The sequence below is a fragment of the Quercus robur genome, chromosome 4, assembly GCF_932294415.1.
Source record: "Quercus robur chromosome 4, dhQueRobu3.1, whole genome shotgun sequence".
NCBI classification, from domain to species: domain Eukaryota; kingdom Viridiplantae; phylum Streptophyta; class Magnoliopsida; order Fagales; family Fagaceae; genus Quercus; species Quercus robur.
Window position 1 is genome coordinate 74,511,215 of NC_065537.1, and position 20,961 is coordinate 74,532,175.

General features: G+C 34.6%; 1 protein-coding gene across 1 annotated transcript; it reads left to right on the forward strand.

The window, feature by feature from the left end:
• The first annotated feature begins 629 nt into the window (after positions 1 to 629).
• Positions 630 to 2,343, forward strand: LOC126723727 (putative F-box protein At5g55150). The gene has a single exon (XM_050427506.1). It carries the CDS (start codon positions 913 to 915, stop codon positions 2,191 to 2,193), a length of 1,281 nt encoding a protein of 426 aa, XP_050283463.1. The 5' UTR covers positions 630 to 912; the 3' UTR covers positions 2,194 to 2,343.
• The last annotated feature ends 18,618 nt before the right edge of the window (positions 2,344 to 20,961 follow it).

Below are 20,961 nucleotides of genomic sequence, written 5' to 3' on the forward strand. Positions count from 1 at the left end.
AAGAAACTCTGAATTATTCAAAAAAAAAAAAGAAAAAAGGACGAGGATATACTGAAAAGCCCAGACCCAAGTAAGTGGAAGCTTGGCCACGTTTTAACTTTTATACATAAGCTGGGCCGGGTTTAGTTAAAAGTTGTAAACCTAATAATAATCAGAATCGGAATCGGAATCTTGTAATCTTCCTAACGAATCTAGACTTTTTGTAAATAAGCTGTGTCGGTGACTCGGTATATATACATAAGCGATGTTTCAGAAGCCAAAGCCAGATCAACAAAGTCTCGCTCTCACTCCCTCTCCGTCTCTCTCGTTTAGCTCTGTTCAAAAAAAGGTTCTTTGTTACCACACATGAGGTAAACATATGTATGCATATTCTTTTTCTCAGAAACTAAGGAATAGGGTTGATAGATGTTAATACTATGTTAATAGACGTTCTATTCCTCCTACAAACATGTCTTGTCTCTTTGATCTTACAACAATAGTCCGTGCCTTTTTATTATATGAAAAATTACATCTTTTTATTTTTCTTTTTCTGCCCTTTTGTTTATGAAAAACCAAATCTTTTGTCTATTTTTATACATTATATATATATATATATATATATGTAATCCGATCAAGCTCTAAATTTTGATGTGCTCTCTGTTATTTTGTTATATTTCTTAATTAAGTATTAATTCTTAAGTGCCATATCTTAATTATTCTTAGATTATGACTGTGTATAGGTGTATTAAGAAATTCCCTTTACAACTTGCATTCTTGTCTGATTTATCATTTAGCTAATTACATTTTTTTTCCCCTTTTGGATATCAGAATCAGACTATGTAAGTATGACGACAAATAACAAATTTTCTAATTTCTGTTGGTTTGTTCATTATTGTTTTTCAGCCTATATTACAGCATAAACAACCTAGTAAGATGTCTAACTGGGCTGATCTTCCACATTTTATTGTCTGTGAAATAATTTGTCGACTATCTTTCTTTGATGATATCTTCATTGCTGGTGCTGTCTGCAAGTCATGGAAATCAGTCGTTAATTCATTTGAAAAACCACCTCCATTACCTCCTAAAGGTCCTTGGATTATGCTCTCTGAAGAAAGAGAACAAGGCAATAAAGAAAGTAAGACACGTAGCCTGTTCAACTTATTAGATACCAAGACTTACGATTTCAAGTTGCCTGAGCTTGTTGGAAGAAAATGCTTAGGAACATCTTTTGGATGGTTGCTCACTATCGGCGCTGATTTACAGATTAATCTCTTCCATCCATTGTCTAAACATCTAATATGTCTTCCACCTCAACCTACCTTTTGCCGTCAATACACACCTGAAGTTGAGCCTGAACATCTTCGTAATATGTTTGTTCCTAAATGTGTTTTATCAAGGAGTCCATGGAACTCAATAACTAATGAATGTGATCATGATTGCATAATCATGGCAATATATGGTGAAATTAGAACATTGGCCTTCACTAGACCAGGATATAAAGCTTGGATTGATATAGAAAGTCCTTCTCGAGCTTATGATGACATTACATTCTACAAGGGAAACTTTTATGCTGTAGACTGTCATGGTGAAGTTTTTGCTTGTCGAATTGATGATAGCCAAAAGGTAGTAGCTAAAGCAGTCGCGCCACGTCCAGAGGGAACCAGGGATCTTATCAAAAAGTATATTGTTGAATCAGCTGGGGATCTTTTGTTGGTTTTACGCGTACGAGGAGGTCATTATTATTCTATCGAAGACTACCCTAACTATGAAGAAGATGAATTCAATAATGTAGACTTAGAAGATGATATTGAGGATGAGGACGCTCCTGAAAATGAATCCGAAGAAGAAGTAGAAGAAGAAGAAGAAGAAAATATCAATGATAATTCCTATGTGACCATTGGGTTCACAGTTCTAAAATTAAAAAGATTTACACAAGCAGGAAGCAAATATAAATACAAATATGAGAAGGTTGACAACTTGGGTGATAGAGCATTGTTTGTGGGTGACAACTCATCGGTGTCTTTGTCTGCATCAAGCCTCAATGGATGCAAAGCTAATTGTATCTATTTTACAGATGACAATATCGAACTTTATGAGGAGACCTTAAATGGCGGAGGGTACGACATGGGTGTATTTAACATGAAAGATGGAACACTTGATAAGCATTACCCAGAATCCTTCTCCTACTATTCTACCCCACTTTGGTTTATTTAACGCAAAGCATTTGTTGGTTTAAAAAAAAAAAATTCTTGTGAAAGTAGGTAAAATTATTGGTCTTTAGATGTACTTGTATTTTTTGAACTCAGAAGTTGTAAAATTACATATATGCAATCCATTTATAGAATAATAAATTTTCCATTTTAATTGCTATTATCTATAGGTTCTCCTCAATTATTTGTTTTTGTCATTATACTTTTTTCCATTTTAAATGCTATTATATTAATGGAGAATGCTATATATATATATATATATATATATCAGATAATGGATTCCTTTTAGCTATTATTTCAATTTGTGAATTATCAAATAAATTACATTGTTGAATAACACAATTATGACTATCTGGTGTTTGCTTTAATTTTATTATCTATATACTTTTAATTTCTAAAAATATTTTCTTTTGGGGTTCAAAACTCTTAAATACAGTTATTACTTATTATCCAACTCTGAATATTTGATTATGATTTTCCAAATTAAACCCCCTTTCTTTCAATTTGAATTGAAACTCCTGAGTCCAAAACCCTTGCTCCCCCTTCCATACACACACACACACTTTGAATCTGAGTCTTAGCAATGGAGGAGGAAGAGGTGACGTGCGTTTTAACGGTGCTAAATGGAAAACTCTGTGCCTCAAGAGCTTGAACAAAAGATCAAGAAGCTTCTCAACAATGTAAGTTTTTCTTTTCCAATTGTGGCAGTCTGATTGGTTGCTGAGAAGGTGTGTGTAAAGAGAACTGAATTGTTAAAAAATGCTAACTTTTTTCTTATTCATGTCAAGTTTGAATATTTTTGCACTGAAAGTGCTTTGTTTGGCTGTTGAGAAGCGTGTTTGAGAGTGTAGGAAAGCTAAATGAGGAACTAACAAAATTCTAGAGACCCTAAATGAATCGTCCATGCTTCTTAAGTCTAGACTCTAGAGACCTTTGGTGTGGTCATATTTATGCTATTTTATTTGCAGCAGTTTGGTGAGGATTGAGATTTGGTGCTATTGCACCGTGCAATAGCAAATCAAAGTTTGAGATTGAAAGTTTCAAAATCACTTTTTCTCTCAGCCCATGAATAAAGAATCTTTTAACCTTCAATATTTTATCTCAACCATTTTACCTTTCAACTTTTATTTATTATTATTATTAATTTTACTTCTCTCTCACAATTAAAGGTAATTGCATGGTGCAATAGCAACACCTGATCCTAATCTGTTTTGCAATATTTGTTTTTAATGAAAAATGTAATTTTTTTGATAATTCGATAGTTGGGGTTGGGGATTTGATCCTTGAATTTCTCCATTGGAAATACCAAGAGGGGCCGACTAGTTGAGCACCAAGTCTCTTGGAAATTTACTAAAAAAAAAAAGAAAAAGGTGAACCCTAGAAAAAGGCGAACCATAGTAATTAGGAGAAGAATGCTTTTGAAAGATTGCTTGTCATGAGATCGAATCCACAAAGTCTTTTCAAATTGAGCTCTTACTAATAATTTAAGAATTTTCAAATATGACATGACCAAATACATAGGGTTTTGCTTATTCATTTTTATCTTATATCCCTTCTTGCTTGATGTACTTTAATTATCTTTTTATAGATGATTACACCAGACTAATCTTAACTGATTGATGTGATCTAAGGTTCTCTCTCATTTGAATTCAAATAATAAGATTTTTTCCCTGTTTGTTGTCCTGATCTTGCTTTTGGCTTTCTAAGTGAGCTAATAAATTTAATTTTTATGATCAGCCATTTACATAGATTTACTCATTATATGCATCATCTTTGTTGGCAATGAGTTTAGTTTAGAACTGTATTTGTCACTGCAGGTCACACATGCTGTAATTTCAGTTACCTTTAGTCCTGATGGTTGACATTTGGCAAGTGGTTCAGATAATTAGAGTTGGAGACCTTAATGAACTCCCGGACACCACTTTTCACATGTACAGGTTTGATATCTAGGACTTGTGTCACATTCTTAGACTGTTAAAGATAGTACTGATGTGTAAACACAGAAAAACATGGAAAAAAGAGAGAAAATGGAATAAAATGAAAATTTTAACCTATATGATGTGCAGAACCTTTGAGCCTATTGTGCAAATGAATAAGTGTGTTTGCAAGTAGCTTTTAGCTAATTGCTTTTTTGTGGAAAGTTGGTTAAAGTATAGTTGAACTTAAAAGGCTATATATAAGCAGAGCTAAAAAGCTAAGCAAAGGCTATATATAGCCTCTTTTTTTTTTTTTGGGTGTGTGTGTAGATAAATAACAAAACTTTATTTGCAGAGTGTATCTTATAAATCCCAAAATTATAACATTGCCATCTTATTGGATTATTGTGTTCACCGTGGCATGTTGCGTACTAATTGACAATAAAATGCTTTGATCTTCTTATTTATTGATTTATTTTAAATTTATCTTAGAGCTGGGATATCATTTAATTGACTTTCTAATTGGGTGGTCACTCTTCATTGCTCTTTTCCACCTATTTTAATAATTGCAAGCCTTCTTTTTATACAGGACTCAAGAATTGGGTTTGGTGTATTGCATGGTCACCAGATGGTAAGAAGCTTGTTAATGGGAACAATGCTGAAGAACTTCAATGTTGGGATCTTCAGATGGGGAGGCCACCGGGCAATCCACTTCTGTATGTAAAGTCTTTACTTTGAGAAAATGTTGCTTCGTTGTTTAAATTTTGGTTGTTTGCAGAATTTAGTCACTGATTTTTTTTAAAAAAACTGTGTTTTCAAAAGGTGGACATACCATCACATTCTTCAAACATGGATAATTGGAATCTGCTATGTATTAGGGTCACAAGAAATGGATTAATGGTAGCTTGGGAACCAGTCCACCTGGATGCTTCATATTGTCAATTTGTTAGCCCTAGTAAATTGAACCTAAGACCAATTTCCACAATACTGAAAAAAAAACACTGAATGATTTTATCAATCAACCCTCTCTCTTTCCATACATTAAGCAGGACTTCTAGAGTTCTAGTTTGACTAGTAAACTAAAAACCTAATAAATATGAATTTGGACCTAAAGAAAATAAAAAATAAAACAAACGTAAGATACTTGGGATCTCCTAAAAAATTCTAGTCTGCATTAAACTACCAAAATACCCCTAATACACAGTATTTGCCGAAATTACGGTTTGGCCCATAACTACAAAATTGACCACAATTAACAAAATGAAAACTCAAATAAATAAATGTTTAAAGTTCTATTGCTAGATCTTGAAAACCTAATGCATTTTTACTTCAATTGGACTTCAGATATGGAACCCATAAAATAATAAATAATCCTTGAATGAGCGAAGTTGCAAAATAATAATCAATCTTCCGTAGCTTCATTATTCTCCCTTCCCTTGATTGGAAAAAACTCAACCTCAAGTATTAATGTGTTGCAGTAGAAGAATCTTTGAACCTGAAATTTGCACCAATTCTTCAATCAAAGTAGGAAGCATTAAGGATAATAAAATTTTCTTTTGCCACATATCATAAAATACATCTGGAATGATGAAATCAATGATTGGAGGAATTGTCAATGTGAAATACTTATTGATTTGATCTATAGTAGTAACATCAAAATCTTCTTCTTCTTGACTTATCCATGATTAGCATCTTGCTTCTTTGTGGCCACTATTGTCCTTGTAATGTATTCCTTTGATTGTTCTTGAAGTTGTACTTGTGGTAATCACACAGCCTGGGTTTCTCTTTAAGGCAACACGTTGAGGTATTGAACCAATATGCAATTGAGGCTTCTGTGGCAACAAATTTTCCGGGCTGCATCCATCAAATTATGAAGAGGAAATGGGTGCAATTTTTGCCAACCTGGATGGGGATAAATTAAGAGTATCTAAGTTCTTGGTAAGTTGCTATTCTATTAGTATTTTTTTTAAAGTGCCCAACTGCTATGGTCATTCATCTGTTGTTTTTTACGGTTTTTTTATCATTTTATTATTTTTTTTAATATAATTTTTTATCCAGTAGTCCTAATAGGGGAGTCATGATCTTAAACCCAATGGTTGATGTCTATCTTTTTCCTTTAATTTCTAATTTTTCACCAACTTTCTGTGTATTTATGACATTTATTTTAGGGTCATGGGCATTGGGTTAACTCTTGCACGCTGGGGCTTTTGAATTTGATCATACATGCAAGCAATTTCATCTCCAGAAGAAATGAAGAGGCTAACTGTTTATTGTTTACTTCAATTGTTTGTCTTAACCCTTGCATTTCCATTGCTCTCCTAATATTTCATACTTGAATTTACACTTTGCTTTTGTCATGCACACTCCATGTTAGTCTATTAAATCTTTGACAAACTCTATATGCCATCAAGCTATAAATCTCATATAAAAAAATTAAAAAAAAAAAAAAAACTATAACTCAACGGGCACTTCTTCCTTTATATATATATATATATAAGTACAATTTGGAAATCCCAATGCTATTCCAAAATTCTAGAGAGAGAGAGATAATATTTGGAAATCCCAATGCTGTTCCAAAATTCTAGTGAGAGAGAGAGAGTTTTGACGTAAAAAGTAGGTTTTTTTTGGTGGCTAAAATAGATGTAAAATTTTAGATAGACTATGTGAATGCTCTAGTGTTACACATACCAATAAATACATGCATAATTATTAGGCAATTATTTATTTTACAAAACAAAGAATCACTAAGGAGTTGTGCATGATTGCACAAAAGTTTTAACTTCTCTCACCCAAACTCAATTAACACCAAACTGGGATGCTTTGACCTCTATGCAATCCACTAAAATTTTCAATTTTGGGACATTGAAATTAATATAGGGTTTTTTTCCCTTATTTTTTAATATGATAGAATTTGGTGGATATAATAAGAAATTAATTTCAATTTGGTTCCAAGTATATGATGATCGGTCACTATTATATACTATTTTTTTTATTTAAAAAAAAATGGGGGAGGTTAGTTTTTTTTTATTTTTTATTTTTTAAGGAACCAAATTGTGGGGGTTAGTTTTTTATTTTGCATAGAGGAAAGGAGAAAGGCAATATACATAGAGATCTGAAAAGTGAAAAAGAAAACAGTTCAAACAACAAAATAACACAGTTCAAACACCAAAATAGCACAATAAATAAAAATATTAAAAGGAAAAAGAAGAAGTTGAACGCATACTGATTCTATCGTTTACTATAAATTTAGACTTCTTAATTATAGCATGTGTTCTCAATTACAACCAAAACCCAATAATTTTTAATTTTTTAATAAATGGTCCAAATTCTAAAACATTGCAGATTTGTAAATTTGTAGTGGTTAGTGGATTTAGTGATCATAAATAAATTCTCTTAAAAAATGTGCAAAGTATCTCTTCAAATTAGTTGGAAGAAAAATTCTTTAAACTCTTCATATATCTTTATACTGAATATGAATTTTGAAAATCTAATTGTTGGATATGTTGTTATTATATTTTACGTGCTTATAAAATTTCAAGAAAAGTAAAGATCAATTTCTATATAATCAAATAAATGTTAAACTTTCAAGTTTTTGTAATTTAAAATTATGTATGAAAAATAAGTTTATTGATCAAATAGTTAATAATATCCAATTGGAGAGAAACTTTGTTTTAAAAAAATGAACAAAAGAAAAACCATAAACAAAATCATAAGACATGGATAAGGTTTTTACCCCTTTTTTTTCCCCCAAAATTTTCAAGAGTCTGATTTATAAATCTGCCAAAATTCCAAATCCCAGTAGGATAAATTTTTAAAATTTTTAAGGAGAGATAAATTGGGTTTTAAATCATATGTGAGCATACGCCTGTGATTTATAAGGGTAAATTTATCGTAGATGAGTGAGTATACGGCTGAGGTTTACCATTATAATATAATTTATAAGGATAAACCCAATTCATCACATATAAATTAATTTTTTTCAAAGCACTTTTTTTTTTTTTTTTTTTTGAGGAGAAACCTTGAAAATTTTATTAAATGTAAACCGAGTGAGTCAGATTGTAAAATTTACCATTGTACTCATCTATAAATTTATCCTTGTCTTATAAGTTTTGCCCATGAGGGCATTAAAAAAAGTTAAAAACACAAAACGCATTAAATAAAAGGTACATATCTCATAAAAAATAAATAAATAAATACATACCCTTTTTAAAAGAATAGTAAGTGGGAAGATAATTCCTATTTCAATTAGGAATAGTAAGTGGAAAGTTCTATTGGGAAGAGTTTTTGTTTGTAGTTTGTGAGCCGATGGCAGGTTTTTCGGCTTTAATTTTTAGAAATAGCTGAGAAGTTTGTATTTGTTCAGGACTCTAGTGGAAACTTATAAGGACATTTATCTGATAGTTTTTTTTTTTTTTTTTTTTTTTTGGGTTAAATTACAATTTTAGTCTATTTTTAAATTTTTAGGAATAAAAGTTATTTATTTAGATTAGGGGTATTTTTGACAATTTTTGAAGTGATAACTAAAATTTTGAATTATCTGATATGGAGAAGAGATAATTATAATATTATTTTATAAAGGAAATTGCACTTTACTCACCTGTGGTTTGGCCCGTTTTAACAGTGCCTACCCGTAGTTTAAAAGTTGTCACTTAACCCAGTTTAAAAGTTGTCACTTAACCCACCTGAGGTGGCCTCCGTTAGACCCCCGTTACCCACCTCTCCCTTTTTACCGTTAAAAATAGGGGTAAATGTGTCTTTTTCATTATATTTTATGTCTCTCTCCTCTTTTATCTCATTCTTCTTATTCTTCACAATCAAAACCCAGAAATGTAAATGGAATGATGTGTTTAACGTTCTTACCCAATGCTCACTGTAATTGCCAAACATACTTTTACAATGACAAGAAAACCAATACACCTACAGTCACAAACAAAGCCACAAATCCATGTGAACATACATCCATAGATTCGCTAAAACTCTAAACTCTAACCCCTTCTCTTTTGCTGGGTTCTTTAAAAAAAAACCCAGATTTGCAAGTAAAAAAAAAAGAAAGATCTGCAAAAAAACAAGAAATCTTTCACGCAAAAAACCAAGAAATCTGCAAAAAACCCCAGCAAAGACCAGCAAGGCAACGGACGATAGATATTTGTTCCTTTCACGCATCCTTCGACTTTCGAAACCATCTCCATGGAAGAAGATCTCAAAAACAAGGTAAAGTCCGACCTCGAATCTTTCCTCAAAGGCAAACTTTGTGAAGATAATACCCTATAAAGGTGGAGCTTTTATTGTATAATTAGAAATCAATTTGGATTCTTATCTTTTTCTGGGGCGGGGGTATAGATTTGTGTAAAAATGAATTTCATTCTTAATTGTTGTTGATGGTGGTTTTGTGAGAATTACTTTATATCTGATTTTGGTTGATGGGGAAATTTACAGCTTGGAGATTTTTGATTTTGTGGAGTTCAATAAGTGGGTCGCGACTACCATGGCTTCAGAAATTGTTTTACAAAACAGGTTGTAAAATTACTTGTGTGTGCAAAGGATGGTGTTCATTTAAAGTGATGTTTTGATGAAGAGTGTGAAGAAGACTGGGCTAAAGTTGATACAAAGGAAAACCCAAGCTTCAATACACCTCCTTGCTTGCAAGTGTTCAGATTTCACTTGGGCAATCTAAGTGAAGAGAGAAAGGGATTATGGGTTTTGGGGAATTTTAGGGATTCTCAGGTAGAGAGAGGGAGAGAGCTCGTTCTTCTTTTTAGGGTTCTATTTGGATTCTAATTTTGGCTTATATAGTAAAAAGGATTTTTTAACAAAAAGGGCAGAGGTGGGTAACGGGGGTTTAATGGAGGCCATCTCAGGTGGATTAAGTGACAACTTTTAAACCACGGGTGGGTATTGTTAAAACGGGCCAAACCACAGGTGGGTAAAGTGCAATTTCTCCTATTTTATATAAAAGGTGAAAGATGTTACTAAAAAGACTTTTTAAAAATATATTATGATCCAGCGACTAATTTGAACATATCCAAGAATATTAAAAATATTATACACCCCATTCCATGGAACACATGTAACATATTACATTAAGTTTAGGGTTAATTGTAGTTAACCTACCTGTGGTTTGGTCGATTTTAACAAAACCTATCCGTGGTTAAAAAAAAATTGTCACTTAACTCATTTGAGGTGATCTCCATTAGACAACCATAACCCACCTTTCCCACTGTGAATATATAAATATATATAACAATTAAAAAAAAAAAAAAAAACAAGATCTAATGGTGATATTTGGATAAATTGTTAGAGTTTCTATTCTTTGGCTCGAGAACACTGAAAGCAAAATCTAGACCAACCTAGAACCCAAGTAAAAACGAAAACTTTTTGAGACTCAAGGTCAAGGCCAAAAGGCCCAAAAATTCTGTTTAATAGTTACCCCAAAGTCCAAAGATCAATAACATAAACAAAAACTTTCACAAAATACTAAAAACCCATATTAAGAATTGAGTAATGAATTAAGACATCGTCAAAATTGAGCTCTTGTTCCTCAAGATGTTAGGGTAATATAAGTGTAACTAAAATTTTGTAACTTTAGACCAATTAATTAATTTGTGAGAAGGAAAAGACAAATATAAGAGAGGCCAAAGGCTTTCAAGGTTTGAGAAAACAAACTCAAGCCTTTATGGAAAGGATAAAGTTTAACTATAAAAGTGGTTGTAACCTAAGGCTGCAACTTCCTTTAACAAAATTATCATTCTTACATATTTTAAATATCTAACATTTGAATTTCATATTCTTTACTTTCTTAATACACATAAAAAAATTTGTACAAATTGGATTGTATTTACTATTTACTATATGATCTATAAGATTATATTTTATGTATAATTTTAAACTACAAAAACTTGCAATTTAAACAATTTATTAATGATATAACTATTGATATTTAATTTTCTAGAAATTTTGCAAATATGGAGGATTTAAGAAGAAAATGTAATTTAATAATAGATATATCAAAATTCACTTTCAATAAAAAAAAATATTAAGTAAGATTGTGGCCTTAAGCCATAACAAATTTTGAAACTAAATTTTGTCCTTATGGTAATATATAATTGGACAAAGTTTAGCTACAAAATTAGTTATAGCCTGAGATTACAATCTTACTTAATAAAATAAATATTATTACATATTTTAAAAATCTAACCGTTGAATTACATGTTCGTTACATTCTTAATACACATTTCAAATTTTGTGTCAATCGGATATTATTTACTATACGATCTATAAGATTATATTTCATGCATAATTTTAAACAACAAAAGTTTGCAATTTAAACAAGTTATTGATAACATAGCTATTGATATTTAATTTTCTAGAAATTTTGCAAGCATGGAGGATATAAGAAAATGATATAATCCAACGGTGGATTTGTCAAAATTCATCTTCAATAAAAATACAACCAATTTTGTAACCTAAGGATATAATCAATTTTGTAGTCTAAGGTTACAATTAATTTTGTAGCTAAATTAAATATTCTTTAAACTTTATGAATTTTTCCCTTAAAAATTAAACAATTTCTAAAAGTAATTCCATCTTTCTATTATTACAAATATATAATTTATCATTTTTGTTTTGTTTATTTATTTATTTTTTATTCTCTTTTGAAGTGGCTCATTTATTCTATGTATTGTTGTGGGGCCCGACAACAGATGGGCCAGATCCACCTATTCACAGGGATACTTAAGGCCCAGGCCGAGGAGGATAGTAGTCCCAGCCCAATAAACACAAAGCACTAATGGGCCATAGAAGCCGCCGAGGAAGGTACAGCCCTCGGTTAGCCCAGAGCTACACTAAGGAAAGGGGTAAAAGCGGCAAAGGGGTAATCTTGTAAGAAATATAAAATATCTAGGACAGGCTGCCCAAACTACCTGCCCTAGACGGAGCTTTGCCTCTCACAGAGTCGTGTCTCTTTAGCCTACTCAACCACTCCCAACAGCTCAGGTCTTAAACTGATGGGACAAGTGTCAGGCTAGGAAAGTTCAACCCTACACGTGGACGAAGGAAATTGAATGCATGCTAATATAAAAGGAAAATTTGCAACCTAAAGGAGGAGGATTTCTTCCGGAAAGAAAAAGACCTAAAGGGGTGAACACCTCTGGATCATGCGTGAACAACTCAACAAAACCACGGCTGAGTAAACATGACTTAGCCTTTCGACCCCACTCTCTACAAATGATATTGTACGGGTCCATTTACGTGTGAACCCAACCCTACTGTGGTCCAACGCGAATCGTGTCCCTACAATTGGCGCCGTCTGTGGGGAAGCTTGCATGTTAGCTCGAGCGATGGTGAAGTTGAGCTTCTGTCGAACAAGGGGCTATGAAGGTGCCTATATCACCGGCGACATATTGCTGATGTTCCAACATAAGCTCTTACTAGGGGCTACGTTCCACGTTGTTGACGACATAGACAAGCCTAGGGGCTTCAAACACCAGGCCAGCTCCCCCCACCTTGTTCGAGGAGCCAAGCCTTCAGAAAACAAGCAAATAAAAGGCATCACACAAGTTTTGGACAGATCCAAGGCCTTGCATGGTCCTCGGACCCAAGCCTCTGGGGAAACCAACTACTTAAAAAGCATCACACAAGTTTTGGACAGAACCAAGGCCTTGCATGGTCCTCGGACCCAAGCCTCTGGGGAAACCAAAGACAAGTTTTGGACAGAACCAAGGCCTTGCATGGTCCTCGGACCCAAGCCTCTGGGGAAACCAATTACTTAAAAAGCATCACACAAGTTTTGGACAGAACCAAGGCCTTGCATGGTCCTCGGACCCAAGCCTCTGGGGAAACCAACTACTTAAAAAGCATCACACAAGTTTTGGACAGAACCAAGGCCTTGCATGGTCCTCGGACCCAAGCCTCTGGGGAAACCAAAGACAAGTTTTGGACAGAACCAAGGCCTTGCATGGTCCTCGGACCCAAGCCTCTGGGGAAACCAATTACTTAAAAAGCATCACACAAGTTTTGGACAGAACCAAGGCCTTGTATGGTCCTCGGACCCAAGCCTCTGGGGAAACCAAAGACAAGGTTTGGACAGAACCAAGGCCTTGCATGGTCCTCGGACCCAAGCCTCTGGGGAAACCAATTACTTAAAAAGCATCACACAAGTTTTGGACAGAACCAAGGCCTTGCATGGTCCTCGGACCCAAGCCTCTGGGGAAACCAAAGACAAGTTTTGGACAGAACCAAGGCCTTGCATGGTCCTCGGACCCAAGCCTCTGGGGAAACCAACTACTTAAAAAGCATCACACAAGTTTTGGACAGAACCAAGGCCTTGTATGGTCCTCGGACCCAAGCCTCTGGGGAAACCAAAGACAAGTTTTGGACAGAACCAAGGCCTTGCATGGTCCTCGGACCCAAGCCTCTGGGGAAACCAACTACTTAAAAAGCATCACACAAGTTTTGGACAGAACCAAGGCCTTGCATGGTCCTCGGACCCAAGCCTCTGGGGAAACCAAAGACAAGTTTTGGACAGAACCAAGGCCTTGCATGGTCCTCGGACCCAAGCCTCTGGGGAAACCAATTACTTAAAAAGCATCACACAAGTTTTGGACAGAACCAAGGCCTTGTATGGTCCTCGGACCCAAGCCTCTGGGGAAACCAAAGACAAGTTTTGGACAGAACCAAGGCCTTGCATGGTCCTCGGACCCAAGCCTCTGGGGAAACCAATTACTTAAAAAGCATCACACAAGTTTTGGACAGAACCAAGGCCTTGCATGGTCCTCGGACCCAAGCCTCTGGGGAAACCAAAGACAAGTTTTGGACAGAACCAAGGCCTTGCATGGTCCTCGGACCCAAGCCTCTGGGGAAACCAATTACTTAAAAAGCATCACACAAGTTTTGGACAGAACCAAGGCCTTGCTGTGTTACATGGACTCTCTAGTCTGCTTTTGAACCCTTAACACTAAAGGGACCAGTATGGAATGGATTAACGAGTTTTCAAAAGCACCACCAAAGTCACGCAACGCTTGGTCGTGCCCTCGGATGAATTATTCAAAGTTCGTCACCCTCAGACGATATTCCCACGCTTATTACAGAGCGTTCAATCGACATCTCGGTTAGTTTCCTAAGTTTAACTTACTACGAGTTATTATCATGTCTGTTAGTGTCCATAGATTAGAATTAGTTAAATCGGGTTTCAAGAGTCCTTGCTCTGAATACTGCCAAGGAGAAACACACACATGGAGTACACCAACTCACAAAGTAGTTTTATCAAAGGAACAACATTCAGAATAAATAAAGAAATCGTCATTTCTTACTAAAGCAAAAAGACAGTACAATGTACAATGAAAAGCTAGAACCGGTCTGTGCCAAAGTTCACTACATGACCAAAAGAAAGGAAGATACAAGAGAATAAGTAAAAGCCGAGGAAGTAGGTCAGAGGAGAAGTTGGCTACAGCTCCAAGACCTTGCTCTTCTTCAAAGCTCTCACTTGCCCACAACTCAAACAGCGAAAGAGATCCAACTTGAACCTGACACCATTGAAGAAAAGGTGTAGGGAGTTGAAGGTGATGGGGCTTTCTCTAAATATACGCCTACCGCAAAGCGGAGGCGCTGATGGAGGAAAACCCTTCTTCTGCCGTACCAAAACTCTGGCATGAACAGAACCTGCTTCGGATTTTGACTAAAAGAGGGGAAGATTCCTTTCCCTCTCGGCGGAGAGGGAGTACTCTCCTGAATTTGTGCTTCCTGTGCCCATGCCTTATTGTTATAAGCCTCATGAAGACACGGCGCTTCTGCGGCGGAGGAAGTTCTTTATTCCCAACCTTCGTTTTCAACATGTTATGCCAAGAAGAGAGAAGCAATGAAAAGAAAATAAAAGGAGCAAAAGAGGGAGAAGGGGAGCCTTATTAGGTATGCTCATGAGAGAGCAGATGGAGATGACAAGGGAGGTTTTTGACTCAGTCACACCGGAAATAGGATGTGACGAGCCCCTGCTTCGGATTTTGGCTAAAAGAATGGGGGGACAAACCTTGAGTCTCCACCACCCTTGCCCCGACCGAGCCATCTCAAGTTTCATTAAGGTAGGGTATTTCTGGGAAAGGAAAGATTCATTCATGGTTGATCACTATGGGGGGCGTGTTGTCAAATGAGGAATAACCAGAGGGAAGAGGCGGATTCTGAGAAAAGTCTAAGGGATTCGCATATGAGAGAATCACCTTCTTATCTTCTCTCTTTATATAGGGGAAAAAGACGAGGGTACGTGACACGTTCCGATCCTCTAAGAAATCTGCCAGTAAATGCAAAACCGTTTCGTTTCTCCAAGCTATCCCTAACCGATAGAGTTAAGAGGCCTCGTAAAAAGAAGACATTAAAAGCGCCCTACGGCTAACCAAACGGAATAAACGCCTCACGCGTAAGTCAAGGGAATTATCACGTAGACCGGCACATTACTTGGGGAGGTGAAAAGTCGCTGACGTTGATCAAGGGCCGAACTTAATGAGCCGCAATAAAGTCTCGGTATTATCAAAACCCACCTTTCCAACCGAGGAGTTGGATAGCAGGGTTTTGAGGGGCTATTGTGGGGCCCGACAACAGATGGGCCAGATCCACCTATTCACAGGGATACTTAAGGCCCAGGCCGAGGAGGATAGTAGTCCCAGCCCAATAAACACAAAGCACTAATGGGCCATAGAAGCCGCCGAGGAAGGTACAGCCCTCGGTTAGCCCAGAGCTACACTAAGGAAAGGGGTAAAAGCGGCAAAGGGGTAATCTTGTAAGAAATATAAAATATCTAGGACAGGCTGCCCAAACTACCTGCCCTAGACGGAGCTTTGCCTCTCACAGAGTCGTGTCTCTTTAGCCTACTCAACCACTCCCAACAGCTCAGGTCTTAAACTGATGGGACAAGTGTCAGGCTAGGAAAGTTCAACCCTACACGTGGACGAAGGAAATTGAATGCATGCTAATATAAAAGGAAAATTTGCAACCTAAAGGAGGAGGATTTCTTCCGGAAAGAAAAAGACCTAAAGGGGTGAACACCTCTGGATCATGCGTGAACAACTCAACAAAACCACGGCTGAGTAAACATGACTTAGCCTTTCGACCCCACTCTCTACAAATGATATTGTACGGGTCCATTTACGTGTGAACCCAACCCTACTGTGGTCCAACGCGAATCGTGTCCCTACAATTGTTATTACGCATTATATTTTTCTTAATTTCTTTTGGTGCAACTAAAATTTTTAAATTTCAAATTTATTATTCAAGGTGATTATCATGATAATCAAATTTATCATATAGTTATAATTGATATTACTCAAATAATTGATAAGGTTCTCAACCCAAACTTGTCTTCCCCATTTTTAAGTAAGTACATTGAAGTTGACCGAATGGACCAAATTGGACTAAAGACTGAAGTGGACCGAATAGGACCAAAGTGAACTGAGTTAGACTAAAATTGACTAATGATAAGTAATGTATTCCAATGTGACGGGAGTGGTTTGTCGTTAAAGTAATACTAATATGATAAGATTTGTTATCACATTAATATTTTTAGCTAAAATATAATGCATGTAATATATTTTATACCAAAAAAAAAAAAAAACCTATGTTGAAAGCTTTATTATCTCTATCTCTTGAAGTTAATGAAAATGACATATGTTTTTCAAAATATGAGCAGAATTTGACCCTTTAACCTGACCTTGAATATTAAATTAGTATATAGATATAAATATAGTGGTGGAATGAGATTTTCTTTGGGTATATAAACTAAAAATAAATAAATGGTGTCTCATCCCAATGCATTTGTATTATATGTATTTTCTATATAAATTTCGGTTGGGTTTAAGAATGTGTAAAGGTGGTTCTCAAAAAAAAAAAAAAAAAATGTAAGGCATGGTAGTGAAAAGAAATGGTATCACCGTGCACTCTTGATGCGGTGGTTACTTCACAAGTATAAATGCTTGTGGGGTGTGGGGGGCAAAGGTCGGGGTTCAAGTCTTCAAGGAGGAATTTCACACACATAGACACTTAGATTAGGTTAGAGTAGAAATTCTATCTTGTATATAAAAAATAAAAAATTTCGTTACAACAAAATATTTCGTTGCAATAAGGCTTTTTTCTTGTAGTGTATGGATCCTCTTCATGTGGAATTTTATCAACCCAGCAAATCTAATGACAAGGTTATAAAGAGGTGGTGAGTCTTCTTTTAGATGTATTTGTCTATTGATAATAACCTATCCCAAATTATATATGACTTACATTGTGATCAGGGAAACCCACCCATCCATCATCACGTTGAATGTAGGAGATGTAATTTCCATCTACTTGCAACACCACCCCATACAATGTATAAAACTTTCTCTGTCAAATAAAGTTTTTAACACTAGTTATTGATGTTGTACTAATCACTAATTGACTAAAGAAAAGCAAGTAAATAAACAAACTAAACAGTAGCATACTGTTCTTTTAGCATCTCTAAGAATGATGTTAGTTTCATAAATGAATGATTCATTTTCCAACTGTCCATCATTTGCAACCAATTTCTCTCATTTGAAGACCAAAATTTGTGGTAGCTACTAAAATAGTCAGTTTTCTCCACTTTACCAATATTGCAGTACGTACAATCACGACCATTAATTTTGCTAACATGAAACTGCCTAATGGATTCTGTAATTGTAAGTCTCTCATTGCCATGCAAAACAATAGCTTTATATACGGTGGACTGCTTCAATGATTTCGAATACAAGGGGAAGTAGTGCTATATTTGGACTGTCATTGAAGTTGTGATATATGGAGAGTCATTCCTCACTACTTGATAAGTGCATTTGGAGTGAAATAAACGCGAGGAGCTTTAAAAGATGTGAGCGGGTTTCTTTAGAATTAAAAACAAAATTTTGAAAACTTGTATCGTTCATTGTAAGTTTAGATCTCCTATATAATCACAACTAGTATACTTTTTTTTGTACACAAAAAGTATACTAGTTGTACAGAAAGTATACTAGTTGTGGTTATACAATAGAAATTGTATATGTAAGGAAGAGAAGTTGTATATGAAATTAGTCTATAATAAACGTTAAAACAATTGGTTATTATAATAACAAAAATTTGTGAGTGCATACACTCTATCAAGGCATCCTGAATTTTCAATTGGTTTTGCTCTGGGAAGCACGAGTGCAACTAAATGATAGTCATACCTGTGTCGGACGCGGCCGGATGCAGGGTATAGCCTAGACACAGTTGCACGCGTGTCCCAGACAAATTTTTTTATTTTTTTAAAAATTGAATACAAGTCGAGAAAAAATCGAATTTTGGCCTGAAAGTGAAAATTGGGTGAAATAAAGAAAATACAAAAGAAAAACAAAGTAAATAGTAAAAAAATAGCAAGTGTTATTGTCACCATTGTTTTGGCAGTTATCTTGTGCTACCAAGGACAAAGCTAGGATTCCAATTAAGGGAGGACAAAAATATAGAACCTTTTTTTTTTTTTTTTTTTTAAAAACTTCAAATTAGTAGCTAACTAATATTAACAAAATATCAACAAATGAGAAAACACTTTGTAGCTAAGTAAATAAGAATATAAAAAAGAAAAACAAAGGCAAAATATATATATGATAATTAGGCAAAGAGAAAACCAAATTTCACCTAAGTTCCAAGCTATTAAGTTAAAAAATAATAACTCCAATCCATACTTAAACAATTACTAATTATAAATTTATAACTTCTTATCATGAAATTAACTAATTGCATATATGTGCATTGATAATTGAATAGTGTATCACGGCCCATGTGTTGTAGCATTTTTAATTTTCTTATTTATTTTTTCAAATACCTTGTTGGAGAATAAATAAAAATGACAATAGCAGACTGCCTATAACCATCATGTTCTATTGTATTGAATACTTATATATGAAGGGAGGTATTTGAAGGGATGAGATTTCAAATCATGCCTTGTTGTGATGATCTACCTCGTATGAGAATCATGCATAATGTTACAATTGGAAACATACTGCTAACATCTTAAGGCAACCTTCAAGGGATTCCTCACTAGCTAGGATAACTTGGTGCATAGATTGCACACACTTGAGGGAATAATTAAATACTCGAAAGTTTTGGATTCTTTTGTTTCTCAAAATAATAATAATAATAATAATAATAATAAAGCAACTCAAACCAAATTCCATTAATTGTCTAACATATAGGAGATTAAGTAAAAGTTTAGGATAGATAAACATTAGATACACATAATTAGGAACTAGAGATGGATTCTAGCAAGCTAATCAAAATTTTGAGTAGTCTGATAGTTTGAAAGGGAAATCATGTGATTGTAGCATGCTAAGTCAAAATATCAAGGGGAAGAGTTACTTGGTGTAATTGAGAGGCAGAAGAGCATTCATCTTGGGAATGGGAGAAGACCTGATTAAGAAGTGCCTCTAGCTGCTGAGAATGCATACATTGTGAAAGAGGAAGTCTCAAAGAAGGTGTTGACAGGAGGAGCATGGGTGGCTCTAGGTGCAATCCAGGAGGTTCAAATGAACCCCTTGAGCTGGGCCAAAAGATATATATATATATATATATATTTTTTTTTTTTTAAATTTTTTTTATTTGACCCTCCTAAAATAAATTTTGGACCCTTTAGACCTAAATTTTTTTTAAGCCTAGCTGAATTTGAATATGATCATCTTGACAATATCTTGGTCCTTTTAAACACAAAAAAAAAAATAATAATAAAAAAAAAAATAAAAAAATAAAACAAACAAACAAAACAAACCCAATAACAAACCAATTTGATCTAAAATATGGGGGGGGGGGGGGGGGGGAAAAAGTAAGCCTAACAGCAAAAGTATAAATTTGTTCATCTTAAATCTAAAAAAAATCATTTAGATCTTAGCAAATTTGAAATAAACTAATACATAAAAGTTTATTGTATTTAGATCTCACTTGGAGTTCACTTAACAACAATAATTCTTATGTTGATTGTATTTAAAAACAATATATAGATGATTTCCAAGATTTAATCTTAGCAAAAATAATTATTATATTTATCATATTAATAAAAAATATGCAATGAACTAGTTTATCTTATATGAGTTCATGATACGCTCGTAATAAAGCCTAAGTGGCAGCAGATTGTTACTTGCAGTTACTAATGAGAAAAAAAGTAATTTCAGTAGTAAATTTAAATTAGAACTAAAAACAACTTATAACCTAAAATTTGTTGGAAAAGTGCTGTGAAAATGTTGTAGACGTAGCATTTCTTATCTTTTATTCTCTTGCTAGTACATGCTATGAAAAATTTTGTAATAAAGAAATCACGTAAACGGCAAAATTCACATTTTTTTCACTCAAAATGCATCTTCTTACTGACCCCCCCTAAAAATATATCCTAAAGCCGCTACTGGAGCAGCACCTGGTTTAGATGATGGTGCATTGCTTGAATTTGACACAATTATTGAGGACTGAAGAAGGAGTTGGATTATCTAGGCCCAGATCGATTAGAATTCCCATTTTGTAGAGGGTGGTGTGTACAAGATATTGTGGCTACACTATGAATGAAGACTGTAAGCTGGTCTTTTCCGGAAGAAGATTGACAATTGTGGGCAAAGGAGATGAGTGAAGTAACTGGGTGCAAATGGACAAAAAAGCATTCATGGAAACCCATTAGGAGTTGATAAAATTGAAGTTGCTTTCGCTATTCATGAAATTTAATAGCCTGATCTCAATGGTATATATTCCCATGATTGCTAGAGAGAGTTAATTAGTTGATCTCTTGGAAAGTACGTAATGGAATGAAACTCTTTAATACATTGCCCCTCTTCTATCGTTTGAGTAGTTAGTGTGAGAGCATAAGTTGATGCTGTCTAGTT